The sequence below is a fragment of the Gopherus flavomarginatus genome, chromosome 20 (assembly GCF_025201925.1).
Source record: "Gopherus flavomarginatus isolate rGopFla2 chromosome 20, rGopFla2.mat.asm, whole genome shotgun sequence".
NCBI lineage: Eukaryota > Metazoa > Chordata > Testudines > Testudinidae > Gopherus > Gopherus flavomarginatus.
Genome location: NC_066636.1, coordinates 6,586,407 through 6,604,581, shown reverse-complemented (window position 1 = coordinate 6,604,581; position 18,175 = coordinate 6,586,407). Strand labels below are relative to the sequence as shown.

At 59.4% G+C, this 18,175-nt stretch overlaps 1 protein-coding gene across 4 annotated transcripts; it reads right to left on the bottom strand.

Moving 5' to 3' along the window:
- Positions 1-5,374: 5,374 nt before the first annotated feature.
- Positions 5,375-18,041, bottom strand: LOC127037765 (uncharacterized). Of its 4 annotated transcripts, XM_050929814.1 has the most exons (9): positions 15,101-15,145; positions 14,011-14,071; positions 12,678-13,955; positions 11,691-11,744; positions 9,342-10,438; positions 8,992-9,118; positions 6,950-7,585; positions 6,319-6,476; positions 5,375-5,789 (listed from the first exon to the last, which is right to left on the bottom strand). In XM_050929814.1, exons 3-9 carry the CDS (start codon positions 13,306-13,308, stop codon positions 5,781-5,783), a joined length of 2,712 nt encoding a protein of 903 aa, XP_050785771.1. In that variant the 5' UTR covers positions 13,309-13,955; positions 14,011-14,071; positions 15,101-15,145; the 3' UTR covers positions 5,375-5,780. The 4 variants fall into 4 exon arrangements, with proteins under 4 accessions (XP_050785771.1, XP_050785772.1, XP_050785773.1 ...); XM_050929815.1 differs by lacking the exons at positions 14,011-14,071; positions 15,101-15,145 and adding an exon at positions 17,957-18,041 and having other exon boundaries at positions 12,678-13,630; XM_050929816.1 differs by lacking the exons at positions 14,011-14,071; positions 15,101-15,145 and adding an exon at positions 17,953-17,971 and having other exon boundaries at positions 12,678-13,630.
- Between the last annotated feature and the right edge of the window lie 134 nt (positions 18,042-18,175).

The window sequence follows — 18,175 nt, the reverse complement described above, 5'->3', positions numbered from 1 at the left end:
TCTGCAGGGTCAATCTGGTTCAGATCCCAAGCCTTCTCAAAGGCTCTGAAGTAGGCATCAATGTCCCCTCGCCCCCTCCTTAAATTGGGGCAGCAGTTTGGTATCTAGAGTCCACACAAAACTGGCGGCTCGGGGCCCTTCTCATTTAGCCCCCGGCTCCTCCAACTCCTGCTTTTGCTGTTCTGCACAGTCCGCCAGCCTGTGCTGCTCCAGCTCCTTTGCTTTCAGCTCCAGCTCCACTCTCCACAGCTCCTCCAGGGAGAAAATCTGACTATGGTCCCCCTGTGGAGTCGGGTCTGATAGACTCCCAGCTGCTACACGGACTGCCCCCATGGCTACTCCCTGGTTCTCTAGGCACCCCAGGAGCCACCCTGAGGTCTGGAGCCTGTTCCTCAGACTGGTCATTCTCTACAAGCTGAGCCATCAGCTGCTCCTTAGTGAGCCTCCCGACACTCAGCCTTCTCTCCCTGCACAGACGTGCCAGGTCCCTCTTACGGAGCTGGTTACAGGCCATTTCCATGCTGGTTCCTTCAATTCCCTCATCGCTGGCAAAGCACCTGCACTCACAGCTGACCATCTACAGGGTGCATCTGTCAGTCATCCTCTGCTACCACGTTGCCACAGACTCACAGGTCATGCCCACTCTTGGCCCCATACGGTCCCTGGGCGGAACCCCCTTCAGCATGACAGCCCTTTTTGTGGGATCCACTCTCAGGGATTAAGCCCCTTCGTCTCCTGGAACTGCACCTCTCTGACCCTTTAGCACGCCTCTCTCACCGTGGGCCCTTTCAGGGAGTCCACTCACTCTGGACGCCAGCTGTCAAGTATTAAGTCACTGCCTATGTTATTTTGATATCAATGGTAGTCAGCAGATGAATTTCTGTATGTTCAGGTTATAGAAAATACATGGCTGCATCTCTGACAGAGCCTGGGCCTGCGCAGAGTCCAGGCCAATTGCCCAGATAGGGGGCAGCTTTCCCCCATGTGACCCACACTCCCCAAGTCGGGGCAGACCCTGGGCCGACCACCCAGAGAGGGGGTAGCTGCCCCAAATGTGACCCACAATGTCCGACTCTGTGCAGAGCCTGGGTTGATTGACCTGAAAGGGGGCAGCTGTCCTGAGTGTGACCCATGCTGCTTGAGTCTGCGCACCCACATCTGAGTGATTAAATGCTTGTCAGTTGAACCCGAAACAGATATCTCTTTGTCCATTTAATGGAACTGCAATCTTCTCTGGAAGATATAGTGGATGGAGTACAAGCTTTGCTCAGAGAAAAGTGTAACTCATCTCTCCAATACACACTGCAGAGGTCACCTACTCCCACTTGCAGTAGTACAAGCTGCAGAATCTTCAAAAAGGCATTAAAAAAGCTATAGATTTAACGTCTTTATTATACTTTTTTCCAGCAAGAGTCCAAAAGGACTGAATGTCTTCTAAATTATAGAAGTTAAATTGGGACAGAAGTTCAAATTAATCCAACATGGGAAAATCCACTGGCTTTCTCATGAGCAATCCTTGGCTGTTGTCTTAAATTTACTGCAACCATTATTATTGGCTTTGGAAAGTATCTACTGAGAGGGGATGGACTGAAGGAGTGAGGCTGGTGGACTACTTTTGCTATTAAGTTCAGAGAACACAATCACCATTCTCTCTTGTAAGTCTACTGTTGAAACCACTTGGGTCATTATACAATGCCATCCACGCATCCGCTACAATAGTAGTAGATCTCTGTCCAGCACTGGAAGCTACACTTGGATCAATCAGAGCAATATCCATTGAAAACGTCCTGGAAGAGGCAAAGACTTCAGTTCAGAAGTTGACTAATTAGGGCCCTTATATTAACTGCTTAAATGAAGAAGATAAGAAGTGTTTGTTAAGCGAGCTGAAAAAGTAAAGTACATTGACTTGATTCTTACATCTCTACAACTACTACTCTTGGATTCCATCAACCACTATGTAGCTTTTACAGATGCCTGTCTCATAAAACACCGACAGTTGACTGGAGTGAGGCACTAACAGCAAGGGGGGCTGCCCTGTGACCAGTACAGAATAGAGAATTTGAACACAGAGTGGATTATCATCCCATGAACGAATGTAGATTTGATTTCAACTACTTCATCATCATCACTAATGGTTCGACCCAATTTTCATGCTATCTTTCCTGGGATGAAAGAAGTAGGAATTCATCTCTTTCTACTCCCAGTCACAGCTACAGTTGAACATTCTTTTTTGTCATTGAATAGAATGTTGTGTTCTGAAAGAAGTCACCTTCTGTCTGACCACGAGCCTAGCCTGAAGGACTGGAAGTACCTGACACACGAGAAGCCACCAAAAATGAATGCACTGCATTCAAGAAGTTCTTTAAAAGAGTTGTGCAAAATTACAAGAAGAACCCAAGGATGTAGAAATAGTGCTCCATAGCAGGCTTGTGTAGCCAACTTCCATGTTTTTAAATCATCACACACACTAGTTAAATCTAGTAAAACGTTTCTCAGTTTTCACCATGGTGCCATACAGCCCACCTTTGCCCTAATAGTCCTCACCCCTCCTATTTTCACACCCCCTAATTTCAATTTCTGTGGAAAACATTGCAGTGAAATCTTTTCTCTGTGCAATACTTGTTTAGATCACATGTGTCAGCTGCAGTATTCAGCATCAATTATCCTCCTAATGTAAATAGCAGAGCAGGTTTGTTTATTTTGCTAAGTTGCTTCACTAGCTCATTTGTTCATGGGAGAAGCCTGAACCTCTAAAGCAGTGGTCACCAACTGGTTGAACATGATCGACTGGTCAATCCCAGAGGATCTCCCAGTCAATTGCGATGGCTGGCGGCACAACAGGGCTGCTGCTAAGACAGGCTCCCTACCTGTCGCGGCCCCATGCTGCTCCCAGAAGTGGCGAGCGTGGGCCCCGGTGTTTGCGTGTTTCCCTCCATGCACTGCTCCTGCCTGCAAGCACTGCCCCCACAGCCGCCATTGGCTGGGAATGGGAGGTGTGGGATGGTGCTCACAGAGAGCCACATGCCCCCCAGGCTCCTTCTGAGATGGCAGTGGGTCAGGGAGGGATCCGTCCGTACTGGATGGAGTGCCCCAGAGCAGTGAAGCTGTGCAGACTTCATGTGCCTGCTTGGAGCCCTGGGAATTCCTCCAGCGTGCACCCACACTGAACAGTTCCACAGCTCCATGCCTGTCTCTACATGCTGCAGTTGCCCCCAGCTGTTCTGGGAGCACAGCAGCAGTGGGGGGGGAGGTGGCTGGGGGGAGCAAAGCATTATCTGGAGGGTGGAGAAATAGTTCCTGCCCTTATCTGAACCAGCCCCACCACGCCTGGCTACGCCTTCCTGCACTACACCAAGGCCAACGGCCCCACTGGGCTGGGCTCTCCTGCCCTGCCCAGTTCCACCCCACCCAGCGTTGGGGTCAGCTGTTATGCTGCCACTGGTTTGAAGAACCTCTCCTTCACCAGCCATGTCTCCAGCTCCTCTAGTCCTGGGGGGCGGTTAGCAGCCACCAGTTAGCACAGAACTAGGGTGTTTCCCTCCGTCTGATCCCAAAGAAGAGTGTTTGCCCTGTGGCCAATCCAGCCTGGGCACTCTCTGGCTGTGAAGGTGCTACAGGCTCACATAAGCATCTTCACTGGGCCAGGCTGGCATAGTAAACTCTGCCCTTGGAGCCAAAGGCCCAGTGCCAGGCAAGCAGGAGACAGAGCCCTGGTCCAGCACGCTCCCTCCAGCGGAACCTAACCCAGGCAAAGGCCCCAGGAAGGAAGGTGCTGGCTGGAGAGCTGCTGGCTCTGAGGCAGCCGACATGTGGCATTAACCCCAGCACGGGCTAAGAGAGCTACCAACGTGCAACCAGCAAGGCTGAGAGCCAGGTAGGTGTGTCCTCCTTGCTCACAGCTGACCCACGTGTTGGTGAACTCCTCACTGCAGCCGCAAGGGGGAAGTGATCAGGGCTGGAGAGAGCTGGAACCAAAGGGACTCTGATGTTCCCGTGGCAGAGCCCCAGGGGTCCCTTCCCCTGATCTGCCCCACATGTGGGTGATACTCCTTTGGCACAGGGAGTCAATGGCATCCCTGGAATAAATGTGGTGCATTCTCCCATGCCACCACAGATCAATCACAGGGTGCAATGTTCGAAATGGCTGTTGTGCCACTCAGGGGATTTCCCAGCCTCCCTGCTAATGCAGCATCCGATACAGCTGGGATTTCCCAGCCTCTCACCTGAAGTGACATCCAAAACGCCCGCCATGCCACTGGAGGTATTTCCCAGCCTCCCCAGTAAGGCGACGTCCGAAACACTCACTGTGCTGCTGGAGGGATTTCCCATCCTCTCTGCTTACACAATGTCCAAATTGCCAGCTGTGCTGCTGGAACACAGCATCCCAAATGCCTGCTGTGCCACTGGGGGGAGTTCCCAGCCTCCCTGCTAACACAGCATCCCAAATGCCTGCTGTGCCAGGGGAGGGATTTCCCAGCCTCCCGGGTAATGGATCTCTAGAAACCACTGCTGTGCTGCTGGAGGCATTTTCCAGCCTCCCGCCCAACAGGATGTCCAAAATGGCTGCCCTGCCACTGGAGGGATTTCCCAGCCTCCCTGCTAACAGAGCCTCCTGCTTCTCTGCTTTGAAAATATGACAGACGACAACATGGTGGTGAGCCATGCTTAACTTGAAGGCTTGTGTTACAACTTGCATAGTCTGAGCAAGCACCAGGGGAGGGGCTGGTGTGGGGTGGATTTGCACAGAGCATGGTTAATTGGCAGGGAGAGGAGGGGAAGCAGCAGAGTGCCATAACCCCTTCTCCCAGTCATCTGATTTAATCCCAGCCCCTTGACCATTGGGGCATTAATGACAAGGCCAGAAAGGATCACTGGGATCACCGAGTCCGGCCTCCTACATAGCTCAGGTCACAGAACAGTCCCAACATTAGCCCTAGAGCAAGCATTTAGAACAGCCCATCCTGATTTACAATCAACAGTAATGGAGGAGCCACCATGGCACTCAGGAAACCAGTCCCTTGCTGTCATGTTATTTCCAGGCTGAATTAGTTCAGCTTCAACTTCCAGCCCCAGGATGGTGTTGGACCTCTCAGCCCTCTGCACAGCCTAGTGCTGTAGAGTTGTTCCCCATGTAGGTAAATAAATACATAGAGGGCTCAAGTCACCCCTGAACAGTCTCCTGGTTGAACTAACTGGACACTCCCCTGACAGGCTCTCTCCTGCAGCAGCAGCCAGTGGGGCAGTCTGGTTGGGGCCTTCCCTCACCTAGTAGTGCCCAGAAAGGCAGGCTGGGTGCTGAGACCATGCCCTGCTGTACCCGAGGAGATCAAGATGAGCCATGGTGTGCTTGGGAGTCCCTGACACAAATGCTTCCTCCCATTTGCAGGCACCATGTCCCCAGGCCTGGAGCTCTGCGCATTGCTTTATTGAGACCAACCTGAGAAGTGAAAGGGAAAGTAGGGGGCTTTGGAGACATTGTATCAAAAAGCTAGTCGAGTAGGAAAGGCTCCCTGGAAAGTCCAGTGACGAGACGCCAGCTGCCCTGGCTCAACACAGGCCCTGCTGGATCCAGCTCCCAACACCCCAGGCAGCTGGCCCAGCACCCCTCAGGTCCTGTCCAAGGCCTCCCTGCTCCAGGCACTGCCATGAGTATGGGGCTCGACGCTAGCGGCTCTGGGATTGAGTGGGAGGTCGTCACCTTCTCCCTGGTGCTGCTGCTGAACATCGTGTGGGCTCCTCGGCGGCAGGCCACGGCCAGCTGCTTGCCAGGCACTTACGTTTCAGGACAGCTGCAGGGAGGGACAGAGTGAGAACAGGAGTTGCCAAGCCCAACCCATCAGCCCCCCGCTGGGCACAAGTAACGAGCATGCTCAGAGCCCTGCATCCACCTATCACTGAGCATGTCAGTGGGGGGAGACCAGCCGGTGCTGCTGGGGGTTTCTCTGGCAGGGGAGGTTGACGGTTCTCAGAAGTGGTGGGAAAATTTTCTGTCAAACCACTGGAAATTCAGAGGAAAAAGTCACAAACTTTGGCAGCAAGGGGCTAGGCAGATGCCTCCCAGCCTCGTGGGCCATCTCAAGGTGCCTGGAGGGTAGGTTACTGCAGCACCACCATGGCCCCTTCAGGGGCTCCCCAGGCTGTGCAATGGCTGCTGGCACTACAGCCCAGAGGGAGAGCTGAGGCACTGGGGTCAGACCCAGTACAGCTATTTGTTCACTGCAGTGCTTTCTTCCAGGCTGGCCCCTGGCAGCCTTGTGCCCCAGCGTGCTCCTGCCAGGCAGGGCACCAGGGCAGCTGTTAGTCTGGCCAGGCACTTACGTGTGTCTGTTGGGGTAAAGCCACGCTGGGGCTCTCGGTTGCACCCCAGGAGGGTTTGGTCATCGTCGGCCTCCTGTCGTTCAGGATGCGCGAGATGGTGCCCAGGGCCTCAGCCAGGCCCTGCAAGTGGGTGCCGCTCAGTCCATACAGGGTGGAAGCTGCAGGACAAACATGCTGCATGGATCTTGCCCAGGGGCTGGAAAGAGAGCCCAGTCCCATCAGCCCCTGGGATAACAGCCCACTACTGCTGCTGCTGCTGAGAACCAGCAGAGCGCTCACCATGCCCTGCAGAAATACTAGGATAACCACCCATTATCATTGCCTTCTGGAGTTACTCTTAGTGCATGTGCCAACTTGGGGCTGTGATTCTGTCTCTCTATGGGCTGCCCCAGTGGTGCCCCCATGGAGTAAATCCCTGAGCTCACGGACCAGGGCTGGGCCTTTGGCACTGAGCTCACTCCCATACTTGGCAACAGTGCCAACCTGGGCCTGATCGCCAGAGATGCTGCCTCTCCCCTGCCCTGGTCCAGTGGGCCTGCAATTGATGAGCCCCTTTGGGACCTGTTTGCTGCTGTCAGGCCCTGGCTGGTGACAGCATTGACCCATGGGCTCCCTGGGAGCCAGTGCCTACCTTGGGTGATTCTCAGCTCCTCCCGTGTGGCGTCCAGATCAGCCCGCAGTACTGTGCAGCCTAGGCAGCGGGGGTGTGCCCCAGGGCAGGCCATGCCACCCTCTGGGGCTCTGTCTGCGCTGCCCTCTCTGTCCCATGGGGAATCCAAGGATGTCTCCAGAAAGGCCCCAAGCAAGGGGCCGTCCAGCCCTGGGGATTCACAACCGGCGCTCCTGGGAAGGGCGCTGCAGGTTCTGCCACCCTTGGAGCCGGTGCACTCCGTCCGCACAAGGCCAGCAGGCGTCTGCTGCTCACATGGGGCGCAGGGCACAGGCAGCTGTGTGACCCCATTCTGAGCCTCTGAGATGCTGCTGCCCCCTTGAATGGCGGCCCTGCCCTGTGGCACGCCGTCTGTCCCCACATGCCCTCCTGGGCCAGCACTGCGCAGCTCGGTCGCCTTCCCAGCTGCTGGGCGTGGCACTGGGGCACTGTTCTTCTCTGCTTGCCGCAGGTGCCCAGTGCTCTGCCGTGGCTCTAAGCCATTCTCCACTTGCTGTCCCTGCCTGGAGTCCACTCTGCTGCACAGCGGCTGGGGAGCAGCTGTCTCAATCGCCCCCAGGCTTGGTCTCCGCACCAGTGGGGTGCCCGGTGTGGCAGCTGGGAGAATAAATCACCAAGAGTTACTGCTCGAGAGAGACAGGGCCCAGTCTGGGGCAAGGGGCTGGGCATCAGGGAGCTGAGTTCATCCCGGCTGTGCCCAGACTCCCTGGGACCCTGGGTCAGTCACAGAGGGACACTTGCCTCAGCTCTGTAATGGGGACAAAAGCCTGGCCCCGCCTCACAGGAGGGTCAATGCAGGAGCCCCTGGGACCTTCACACCACACAGGAACTGCCTGGAGAGCCCAAACCCTGGCAAGCAAGTCTATGGCACTCTCCTCTCTCAGCGCTGGGGAGAACTTAAGACATCAGGGTTTTGCTATGGGCGGGGCTGGCAGCTCCCTCTATAGCGAGCTGCCCAACACCTCTCGTTATAGGATCCTGTTTTCAGCTACATGTATCTTGGCCCAACTGCAGGTTTCCGGGCTGGGGTTTTCCTTGCCATCTGCCTGCCTCCAGCTGAATCCAGCAGGAATCATTCAACTCTTTCCAGAAATGAGAGTCGGAAAACAGCCTGCTTCACCCAGCGACCAAACCAGCCATAATATTTGCCTAGGACCTCTGGCACCCCATGCTCGGGAGCAAAGGCCAGAGACTGGGTTGGGGGTGCTGGCCTCAGGGAGGTGCCTTTGGCTTTTTCTATGAAACCCTGCTTACACCTGGCCACGGATGAGCCTTTGGAAAGTGTCAAGTTTGCACATGCTCAGTAGAGATATGTTAGAATTCAGCTGCTAAAATCACCAAACATTCCAGTTACCCCAAGCATGCTCCAGCCTTCCATGCGACCAGCCTGCACGTGCTCCGTCCCCCAGCGCAACTGAGCATGCTCCAGCCCCTCAACCAACCAGCCTGCGTGTGCTCCGTCCCCCAGCGCAACTGAGCATGCTCCAGCCCCTCAACCAGCCAGCCTGCGTGTGCTCCGTCCCCCAGCGCAACTGAGCATGCTCCAGCCCCTCAACCAGCCAGCCTGCGTGTGCTCCGTCCCCCAGCGCAACTGAGCACGCTCCAGCCCCTCAACCAGCCAGCCTGCGTGTGCTCCGTCCCCCAGTATGAACTACAGCTCCGGATGCAGGGGTGAGCAGGACTTTCCTTGTGATAGCTGCTGCTGGTTGCCAGAGGCACTGTGGCTCCGAGCTCCAGAACTGAGCAGGGAGACATCTGCCCATTCTGCCTATGCTCCAGGGCCTTCAGCCTCAATGTGCGACAACTACTGCTGGCTGTCCTGGGGCAGAGGAGCAGGTTAGGTGCTGCAGGCACACCCAGACAGTGTGCAGGCGACTCAGGGCATCTCCTGCTAGTCCCCCCGGGGCCCACACCAGCTGAGGCCCCAGAAACCAGCCCTGCGCTGGAGCCCACCCAGCGCTTCCGAGACAGCCAGATCCAGTGCTGGGGAAAGGAACCCTCACCCAGCAAGCCGCTGTTCCAGCCGTTCTCCTGCCCGCTGGACCCCTGAGGCGCCCTCTGCCGCTCGGCCAGTGGAGCCCGCTGCGCCGCACCGACATCCCTGGCCCCTTCCTGGGCTGGCACCCGCGCCTGAAACAACCAGTGTGTCTGCTTAGTGCCAGCTAGTCCAGGCACTGTCCCCAGCACCACATGGCCCCATACCGTGGAGCCACAGCAGTGCCAGGAGTCACAAAACATCCCCTGCACCATGGAACAGGCATAGGGCAAGCAGCAGTTCTGGTACCAACACCCCCCACAACACTCTGCTCCCATGGGGCAAGGCCAGGGGATGTGCAGCATCCCATGTGCTCACCTGGGGCTGCCATCTGGGCTTCTGGGGAACAAGCTGGAAATCCTCTGCCAGGGCCACGGCCTCCTGGCCACTCTCTGGGCCACGCTCCTGCACCCAGCTCTGCATTTCCTCAGGCAGGAGGCTCAGGAACTGCTCAAGAACCAGAAGCTCCAACATCTGCTCCTTGGTGCGGGTCTCTGGCTGCAGCCAGCGATGGGAAAGTTCCCACAGGCGGCCATAAACCTCCCGGGGCCCCTCAGCCTCCTGGTAGCAGAAGCCCCTGAAGCGCTGGCGCTGTGTCTCCGTGTCATGGCCGTGCAGGACAGTTCCTTTCACCTTGGCACCGTCACCGGCCTCGCTGGCATCCAGGCTGGCGTGGATCTGGTGGGTTTTCCCACAGAGCGGAGGGAGAAGTCGGGCTCCCCCCAGCCCTTTGGGCCCCTGGCAGGTGTCAGTCACTCGTCTGGAGAATGCAAGATCAGACTCATTCTCTCCCCTTTCTCCCTCTCCCCGTGAGGCCAGGGGGCCTGGCAGCCCCTCCCGACACCGCTCGCCCCAAGGCTGCTGCGGCACCAGCCAGCGCAGGATCTCATCTGCCGTCCAGTACTGCACAGCAGGGGGCGCTTTCCCCACTCGCTCCAGGGCTCCTGCAGGGGCAGGGCCAGCTGCCTCGGCCTCCTGCCCCTTGGACTGCGTCTGCACCACTTGCTCCAGCAGAGCGGGAAACTGGAGCCCAGCTCCCTCCCGTACCACTGGCTCCGGCTCCTGCAGTGGGGGTGCAGGCTGGGCCAGGGCCCCCACCATCTCCAGCTGCTTCTGGAAGAGCTTCTCCAGGAGCTGGGCCTGGAACTCCCGGTCCTCCCGCCGCATCTCCCGGTCATGCTGGATGAACTCGGCCAGGCTCTGCCTCTCCTCTGCCCTCCAGGCACCAGTGCGCCTTGCCCGCTTCAGCTCCAGCTGGCTGCGCCCGTGCTTCTGGCTAGGGCCCCGTGGAGTCTCCAGTGGCCCATCCTCCCGTGCCTTGCGCTTCCTGGCCCGGAGGTGTACAAGCCGGTCCAGTGCCGAGACCAGCTTCCGAGAGGCCGGTTGGGGCTCTGCCGATGCCGATGGGGAAGGGTCTGGAGAAAGAAAGAATGCAGGGTGAGGGCCCACAGCGCACCTGGCCTAGCACACACCCTGATATATCCATACAGCCCACCCCTCCAGCTCCCTCTACTGTACAGCCCCAGGCAGCAGGGGAGCTGAGCGCCTGCTCCCAGTCAGGCTGGGGCACCAATGGGGTTAGTGCAAGGAAAAAGGGGCACAGTGCTACTCTCAGATGAAGCTGATGGTGCCCTGTACAAGGAGAGGGAAACCCAGGATGGCTTTGCCCCTGTGGGTAGGCAGAGGAAGGCCCCAGACACCAGACATATGCCATCCTGGTGGTCCATCTGGAGGAGCCATGCACATAACCCAGGGCTGGTTTCCAAAATGTGCCAGGCCCTGGCACACTGAGTGATGATGTCTAGGACAGGAGAAGCACAGCCAGGCTGGATTGGTGCTAACACAAAGGGCCCTGCAGTGTCCAGGCTCCATGGCTTGCACACAAGAGGAGATTGGGACTGGAGAGTAATGGAGTGGCATTGGTGTGCCAGGACTAATTGGTGCCAGAGTGACAAGCAGCTCTGTTTCACCCATGCCCCATTCAAGACCTGCTCACAGAGACTCTATGGGAGCAAAAACACGGATCCCAGGGACTTCTGGGGGAAGGCTTCAGCCCAGAGCCTCTGCCCTCCACTGGTGAGTCTTGTTAGTGTATAGGTTTGTTTGTTAGCCTAGGATAGAACTTTGGGTTTGACTTTTTGATACTCTTATACTAACGTGTTAACAAGGGACAAAGACACTAATGTCGCTTCTGCCTAGTCAGCTGGATTTGTTAGTACAATGGGAACAGATAAGAGCAGTTGAAGTGTTACTCCAGAGCACACTTTAAGATTGCCTTGAGATAGGGCTTTAGGCAAAGGCAAGCAACCAATTGGGAGGGGCAAAGGGGCGGGGGGTGGGATAAATGCCCATCCCTGATCAGAGCACAACCTCACTCCTTTCCCCTCCCATGGGGTACAAAAGGGGTGAAATGAAGACCCCAGACCCAAAATGTAACATGACCCTAAGTTGTAAGGGGTGGGATTGTGGGCATGAATTGCAGGTATATTTGGGACTGCTAAGGAGGAGGTGGGAAATGGGAGTGGGGACACAGGCCAGGCTCTGCAGCCTCAGAGCTGGGAAGGGGGACCTGGGGTAAATGCTCCACGATGTGAGAGCTGGGAAGGAGCACTGGGGAACAGACTCTGCTGGTGTGTAGAGCTATGGATATGCTTATTTGGAACTAACCCCAATAAACACTGAATTGCCTCCACTTTGTACTTCTGGTCTTCTGCTTTCTGTCTGTGTGACAAGAACCAGAGGAGAGGGTGAAGGGAAAGCCCTCTAACAAACCTCAGGGGTCCTCGGAGACATCCAGACCCCAGCATACTCCCGGGAATTCCTGGCCAGCACTGCCAATACATAAGATCCTGCTCTGTCTTCCCCTTGCTTGTGTGTCCCTTCCCATCCCACACTGGTCATCCCCCCCTCCGCTTTGACTCCAATCATGCTGCATAGTGGAAGCCTGACAGACCGAGATGGCCAAGCCAGCTCTGCCAGCCTGTGAAGGATGGGGAGGAGAGGGGCCTGCTGAGACCAGCCAGGTGACGTCCCTCACCAGAGGTGTGGTGAGCCAGAGGCTGGAGAACAGCTTGATGGCTGATCCACCCACCCAGCTCAGCCACCTGAGACCCACCTGCAACTCCATCCAAATTAACATAATAGTTTCCCCAGCGTTCCTCTTCAGATGGCCTGGGGCTCCCTCTCCCAGCAGCAGGGGACTGGGTCCATCCCGGAAGAGTCTGTGGCCTCAGTGCTCTGGGGGAGGGCCCCTGTGGACAGCCCCCAAGGGAACCAGGCCAGGCAATGGCAGCAAGGTTACCCTACCCCCTGCACAGAGTGCCCTGGGCTAAGCACTTCCAAGGGAGCAGGGCTCAGCTGCACCAGACCACAACAGGGGCAGTTTGTGGCCCCATGGAGCCCTGGTCTCAGCTTGCCTGCAGGTGTGGGACCCAGCTAGATCAAGGACATGGCCAGCATGGCAGCCATCTCTCCCCCACGGAGCAGCCCCAGCTATGTCCCTACCCTGGACCATGCTTCCAGCCATGAGTTCCTGACACAGAACTGCTGCTTGCCAGGATGGCAAGATTCTGGCATGGCTAGGACTCCAGGAGACAGGGCTGGGCCCCTGGTGCGGCACCTCCCACCAACCGCTCGCCAGCAACATGGGCTTACCAGGCTCAGGTGGCAGTTCATCCGCAGATGCCTCCTCCTCCTTCACCTGCACGGCCTGCACCTCGCCCAGCAGGGCCTGAGCCTCAGGTAGCACGTAGCTCAGCTCCTCAGCCCCCTGGCTCTCTGAGGCAGCAGCCTGGGACCCCCAATGGTCAGAGGCTGAGGCCTGGGACTCCCAGTGCTCAAAGGCAGCAGTGGCCTGGGAATCCCATGGCTCAAAGGATGGTGCCCCCCAGTTCTCTGGGGCAGCTGTGCCCTCCTGCCTGTCCACAGCACCAGGCCCCTCCCCACTCTCTGCCAGGAGGCTAGAGCGGGTGCTGTCGCAGCGCTGCATGATCTGGTCCATCTCCTCGTAGAATGGGCAACGCATGGGTGGCCTCCCAGCTGCATTGTTCTCTTTGGCCTTGCGATATGTCACCTTAAGGCCTTTCATCTTCTCCCGGCACTGGTCCCCGGTGCGGTAGATGCCCAGCTCAGCCAGGCGCTGGGAGATGCCATCATAGACAACCCTGTTCCTGCCACGCGAGCTCAGGTCATGTGAGGTGGCCGCCTCTGCCCACAAGGCAATTAGCACCTTGATGTGATCAGCTGGCCAGCTGGCTGCCCGCTCCTGAGGCTTGTCCCGGCGCATTGCAGCAGGAAGGGGCTGGACCGGTGGAAGATTCCTGGGGAAAGGCTAGTGCCCAGCACCAGCCCGGTCCGACACAGGGACCTCACAACACGATACACCACAACCCAGCAAAGATGGCCGCAGGTCTGTGCTCTCTGCCCCTACTGCAGGTATCACAAACCGCACAGGCTGGCCCCAGGGTCCTCACGGACCAAGGCTAGAGGACACCAGACACAGGGGGTTCCTGGCACAGGTCTGGTGGTTCCAGATCCGCAGAGTGGTATCAGCCCCAGAGAGGCTACCATCGGTGCCAGTGCTACAGACACGGGCAGGAATGAGCATCCTGTACAGAGCAAGAGAGATGATCAGTGCAGCTGCCGCCCCCTGCAGGCTCCGCTCACCAATAGCCAGGCCAGCCCCTTCGGGTGCAGCCATGCGGGCCCCAATGTGTCAGATCACACCCCCACTCATAACCCAGCTCCCTAGCACAGATAGATCCACTCTCCCACACCTGTAACCCAGCTCCCAGCCCCCCAGCACAGACAGATCACAACCCCACCTGTAACCCAGATCCTGGCCCCCCAGCACAGACAGATCCATTCCACCTCTGCCACCTGTAACCCAGCTCCCTGCCCCCCCAGCACGGACAGATCCATCTCCTCCCCAACCTGTAACCCAGCTCCCTGCCCGCCCCCCCCCGGCACAGACAGATCCATCCCCGACTCGTAACCCAGCTCCCTGCCCCTCCCACTGTAACCCAGCTCAGACAGATCCACCCCCCTATCTGTAAACCAGACCCTTACCCCCAGCACAGACAGATCCATCCCCCTACCCGTAACCCAGCTACCTGCCCTCCAGCACAGACAGATCCACCCCCACACCCAAAACCCAGCTCCCTGCACTTCAACACAGACAGATCACATACCCACCACCCATAACCCAGCTCCCTGCCCCCCCAGCACAGACAGTTTCATCCCCCCTACCTGTAACCCAGCTCCCTGCCCCCCCAGCACAGACAGTTCCATCCCCCCACCTATAACCCAGCTCCCTGCCCCCCCAGCACAGACAGATCTATCCCCTCACCCGTAACCCAGCTCCCTGCCCCCAGCACAGACAGATCCATCCCCCCCACCCGTAACCCAACTCCTTGCCCCCAGCACAGATAGATCACATCCCCCCGCCCACCCATAACCCAGCTCCCTGCCCCCTCAGCAGACAGATCCATCCCCTTCCACCCGTAACCCAGCTCCCTGCCCCCTCAGCACAGACAGATCCATCCCCATCCACCCATAACCCAGCTCCCTGCCCCCCAGCACAGACAGATCCATCCCCCTCACCCGTAACCCAGCTGCCTGCCCCCACAGCACAGACAGATCCACCCCCACACCCGTAACCCAGCTCCCTGCTCCCCCCAGCACAGACAGATCCATCACCCCACCTGTAACCCAGCTGCTTGCCCCCAGCACAGACAGATCCATCCCCCCTCCACCCGTAACCCAGCTCCCTGCCCCCCCAGCACAGACAGATCCACCCCCACACCTGTAACCCAGCTCCCTGCCCCACAGCACAGACAGATCCATCCCCCTCCACCCGTAACCCAGCTCCCTGCCCCCCCAGCACAGACAGATCCATCCCCCCTCCACCCATAACCCAGCTCCCTGGCCCCCCAGCACACAGATCCACCCCCCCCATCCGTAACCCAGCTCCCTGCCCCCCCACCCGTAACCCAGCTCCCTGCCCCCCCAGCAGTTTCATCCCCCCACCTGTAACCCAGCTCCCTGCCCCCCCAGCACAGACAGTTCCATCCCCCCACCTGTAACCCAGCTCCCTGCCTCCCAGCATACAGATCCACCCCCTCACCCGTAACCCAGCTCCCTGCCCCCAGCACAGACAGATCCATCCCCCCCACCCGTAACCCAGCTCCTTGCCCCCAGCACAGATAGATCACATCCCCCCGCCCACCCATAACCCAGCTCCCTGCCCCCTCAGCAGACAGATCCATCCCCTTCCACCCGTAACCCAGTTCCCTGCCCCCTCAGCACAGACAGATCCATCCCCATCCACCCGTAACCCAGCTCCCTGCCCCCCAGCACAGACAGATCCATCCCCCCTCACCTGTAACCCAGCTCCCTGCCCCCAGCAGACAGATCCATCCCCTTCCACCCGTAACCCAGCTCCCTGCCCCCTCAGCACAGACAGATCCATCCCCTTCCACCCGTAACCCAGCTCCCTGCCCCCCAGCACAGACAGATCCATCCCCCTCCACCCGTAACCCAGCTGCCTGCCCCCAGCACAGACAGATCCACCCCCACACCCGTAACCCAGCTCCCTGCCCCCAGCACAGACAGATCCATCCCCCCCACCCGTAACCCAGCTGCCTGCCCCCAGCACAGACAGATCCACCCCCCCACCCGTAACCCAGCTCCCTGCCCCCCCAGCACAGACAGATCCATCCCCCCTACACGTAACCCAGCTCCCTGCCCCCCAGCACAGACAGATCCATCCCCCCATCCGTAACCCAGCTCCCTGCCCCCCAGCACAGACAGATCCATCCCCTTCCACCCGTAGCCCAGCTCCCTGCCCCCCAGAACAGAGATCCATCCCCCCCCACCCGTAACCCAGCTCCCTTCCCCCAGCACAGACAGATCCATCCCCCCTACCCGTAACCCAGCTGCCTGCCCCCAGCACAGACAGATCCATCCCCCCAGACCCGTAACCCAGCTCCCTGCCCCCCCAGCACAGACAGATCCATCCCCCCAGACCCGTAACCCAGCTCCCTGCCCCCAGCACAGACAGATCCATCCCCATCCACCCGTAACCCAGCTTCCTGCCCCCAGCACAGACAGATCCATCCCCCTCACCCGTAACCCAGCTTCCTGCCCCCAGCACAGACAGATCCATCCCCCTCACCCGTAACCCAGCTTCCTGCCCCCAGCACAGACAGATCCATCCCCCCAGACCCGTAACCCAGCTCCCTGCCCCCAGCACAGACAGATCCATCCCCATCCACCCGTAACCCAGCTTCCTGCCCCCAGCACAGACAGATCCATCCCCCTCACCCGTAACCCAGCTTCCTGCCCCCAGCACAGACAGATCCATCCCCCTCACCCGTAACCCAGCTCCCTGCCCCCAGCACAGACAGATCCATCCCCCCAGACCCGTAACCCAGCTCCCTGCCCCCCCAGCACAGACAGATCCATCCCCCCAGACCCGTAACCCAGCTCCCTGCCCCCAGCACAGACAGATCCATCCCCATCCACCCGTAACCCAGCTTCCTGCCCCCAGCACAGACAGATCCATCCCCCTCACCCGTAACCCAGCTTCCTGCCCCCAGCACAGACAGATCCATCCCCCTCACCCGTAACCCAGCTTCCTGCCCCCAGCACAGACAGATCCATCCCCATCCACCCGTAACCCAGCTTCCTGCCCCCAGCACAGACAGATCCATCCCCCTCACCCGTAACCCAGCTCCCTGCCCCCTCAGCACAGACAGATCCATCCCCCCTACCCGTAACCCAGCTGCCTGCCCCCAGCACAGACAGATCCATCCCCCCAGACCCGTAACCCAGCTCCCTGCCCCCAGCACAGACAGATCCATCCCCCCAGACCCGTAACCCAGCTCCCTGCCCCCAGCACAGACAGATCCATCCCCCCCACCCGTAACCCAGCTTCCTGCCCCCAGCACAGACAGATCCATCCCCCTCACCCGTAACCCAGCTGCCTGCCCCCCCAGCACAGACAGATCACATACCCCCCACCCGTAACCCAGCTCCCTGCCCCCCCAGCACAGACAGATCACATACCCCCCACCCGTAACCCAGCTGCCTGTCCCCAGCACAGACAGATCCATCCCCCCCACCCGTAACCCAGCTCCCTGCCCCCCCAGCTCAGACAGATCCACCCCCCTATCTGTAAACCAGCCCCTTACCCCCAGCACAGACAGATCCATCCCCCTACCCGTAACCCAGCTCCCTGCCCCCAGCACAGACAGATCCATCCCCCCTACACGTAACCCAGCTCCCTGCCCCCCCACCCGTAACCCAGCTCCCTGCCCCCAGCGCAGCCTAAGGCGCCGGTGTGTCGAGTCCCGTGGGGGACTCGCTCTCTCCCCAGCCCGTGGCCACCCGCAGGGCCGGTGCTGTTCCCCGAGTTCCCCGCTCTGCTCCGACACAAAGCAGCGGGGCTGCCCGCAGCCAGGCGGCGCCGGGCACGGCTACGCGAGCACCCTGCAGAGCGGGCCCCGCGGAGCCACGGCGCCCGGCCGGCCCGGGCTCACTGTCCCCACCGCCGACCCAGCCTCCCGGGCAGCGCGGGCGGGGCGGGGCGCCAAGGGCCCTTCGCTCGGGGGGGGCAGAACAGCGGGGGGGAGGGGCGCCAAGGGCCCTTCGCTCGGGGGGGGGCAGAACAGCGGGGGGGAGGGGCGCCAAGGGCCCTTCGCTCGGGGGGGGGGCAGAACAGCGGGGGGGAGGGGCGCCAAGGGCCCTTCGCTGGGGGGGGGCAGAACAGCGGGGGGGGAGGGGCAGGGGCACAAAGGGCCCTTCGCTCGGGGGGGGCAGAACCAGCCCAGCGGCTCGCGGGGGGAGGGGCGAGGGGCCCCGCAGCGCCGCCCGAATCCCCGACGGGGCCAGGCCGCGGCACGTTCGGCTGGGGCAGGACAGGACCCACCTACCGCCGCCAGAACCCCGCGTGGGCGGGGACACACCGCCTGCCCCGGAAGCTCTCAGCAAACGCCGCTGCTCCCAGGATATCGCCCCCTATTGGCTGACCAATCATGAAAGAGGGGCAGCGCCGATTGGCTGATCGGGCAGCCAGTCACGGTCGAAGGGAGTAGCGACCGGTCTGGACATCTGTCAATTTTAGCTGACACCTCGAGTGAGGAACAGCAGGG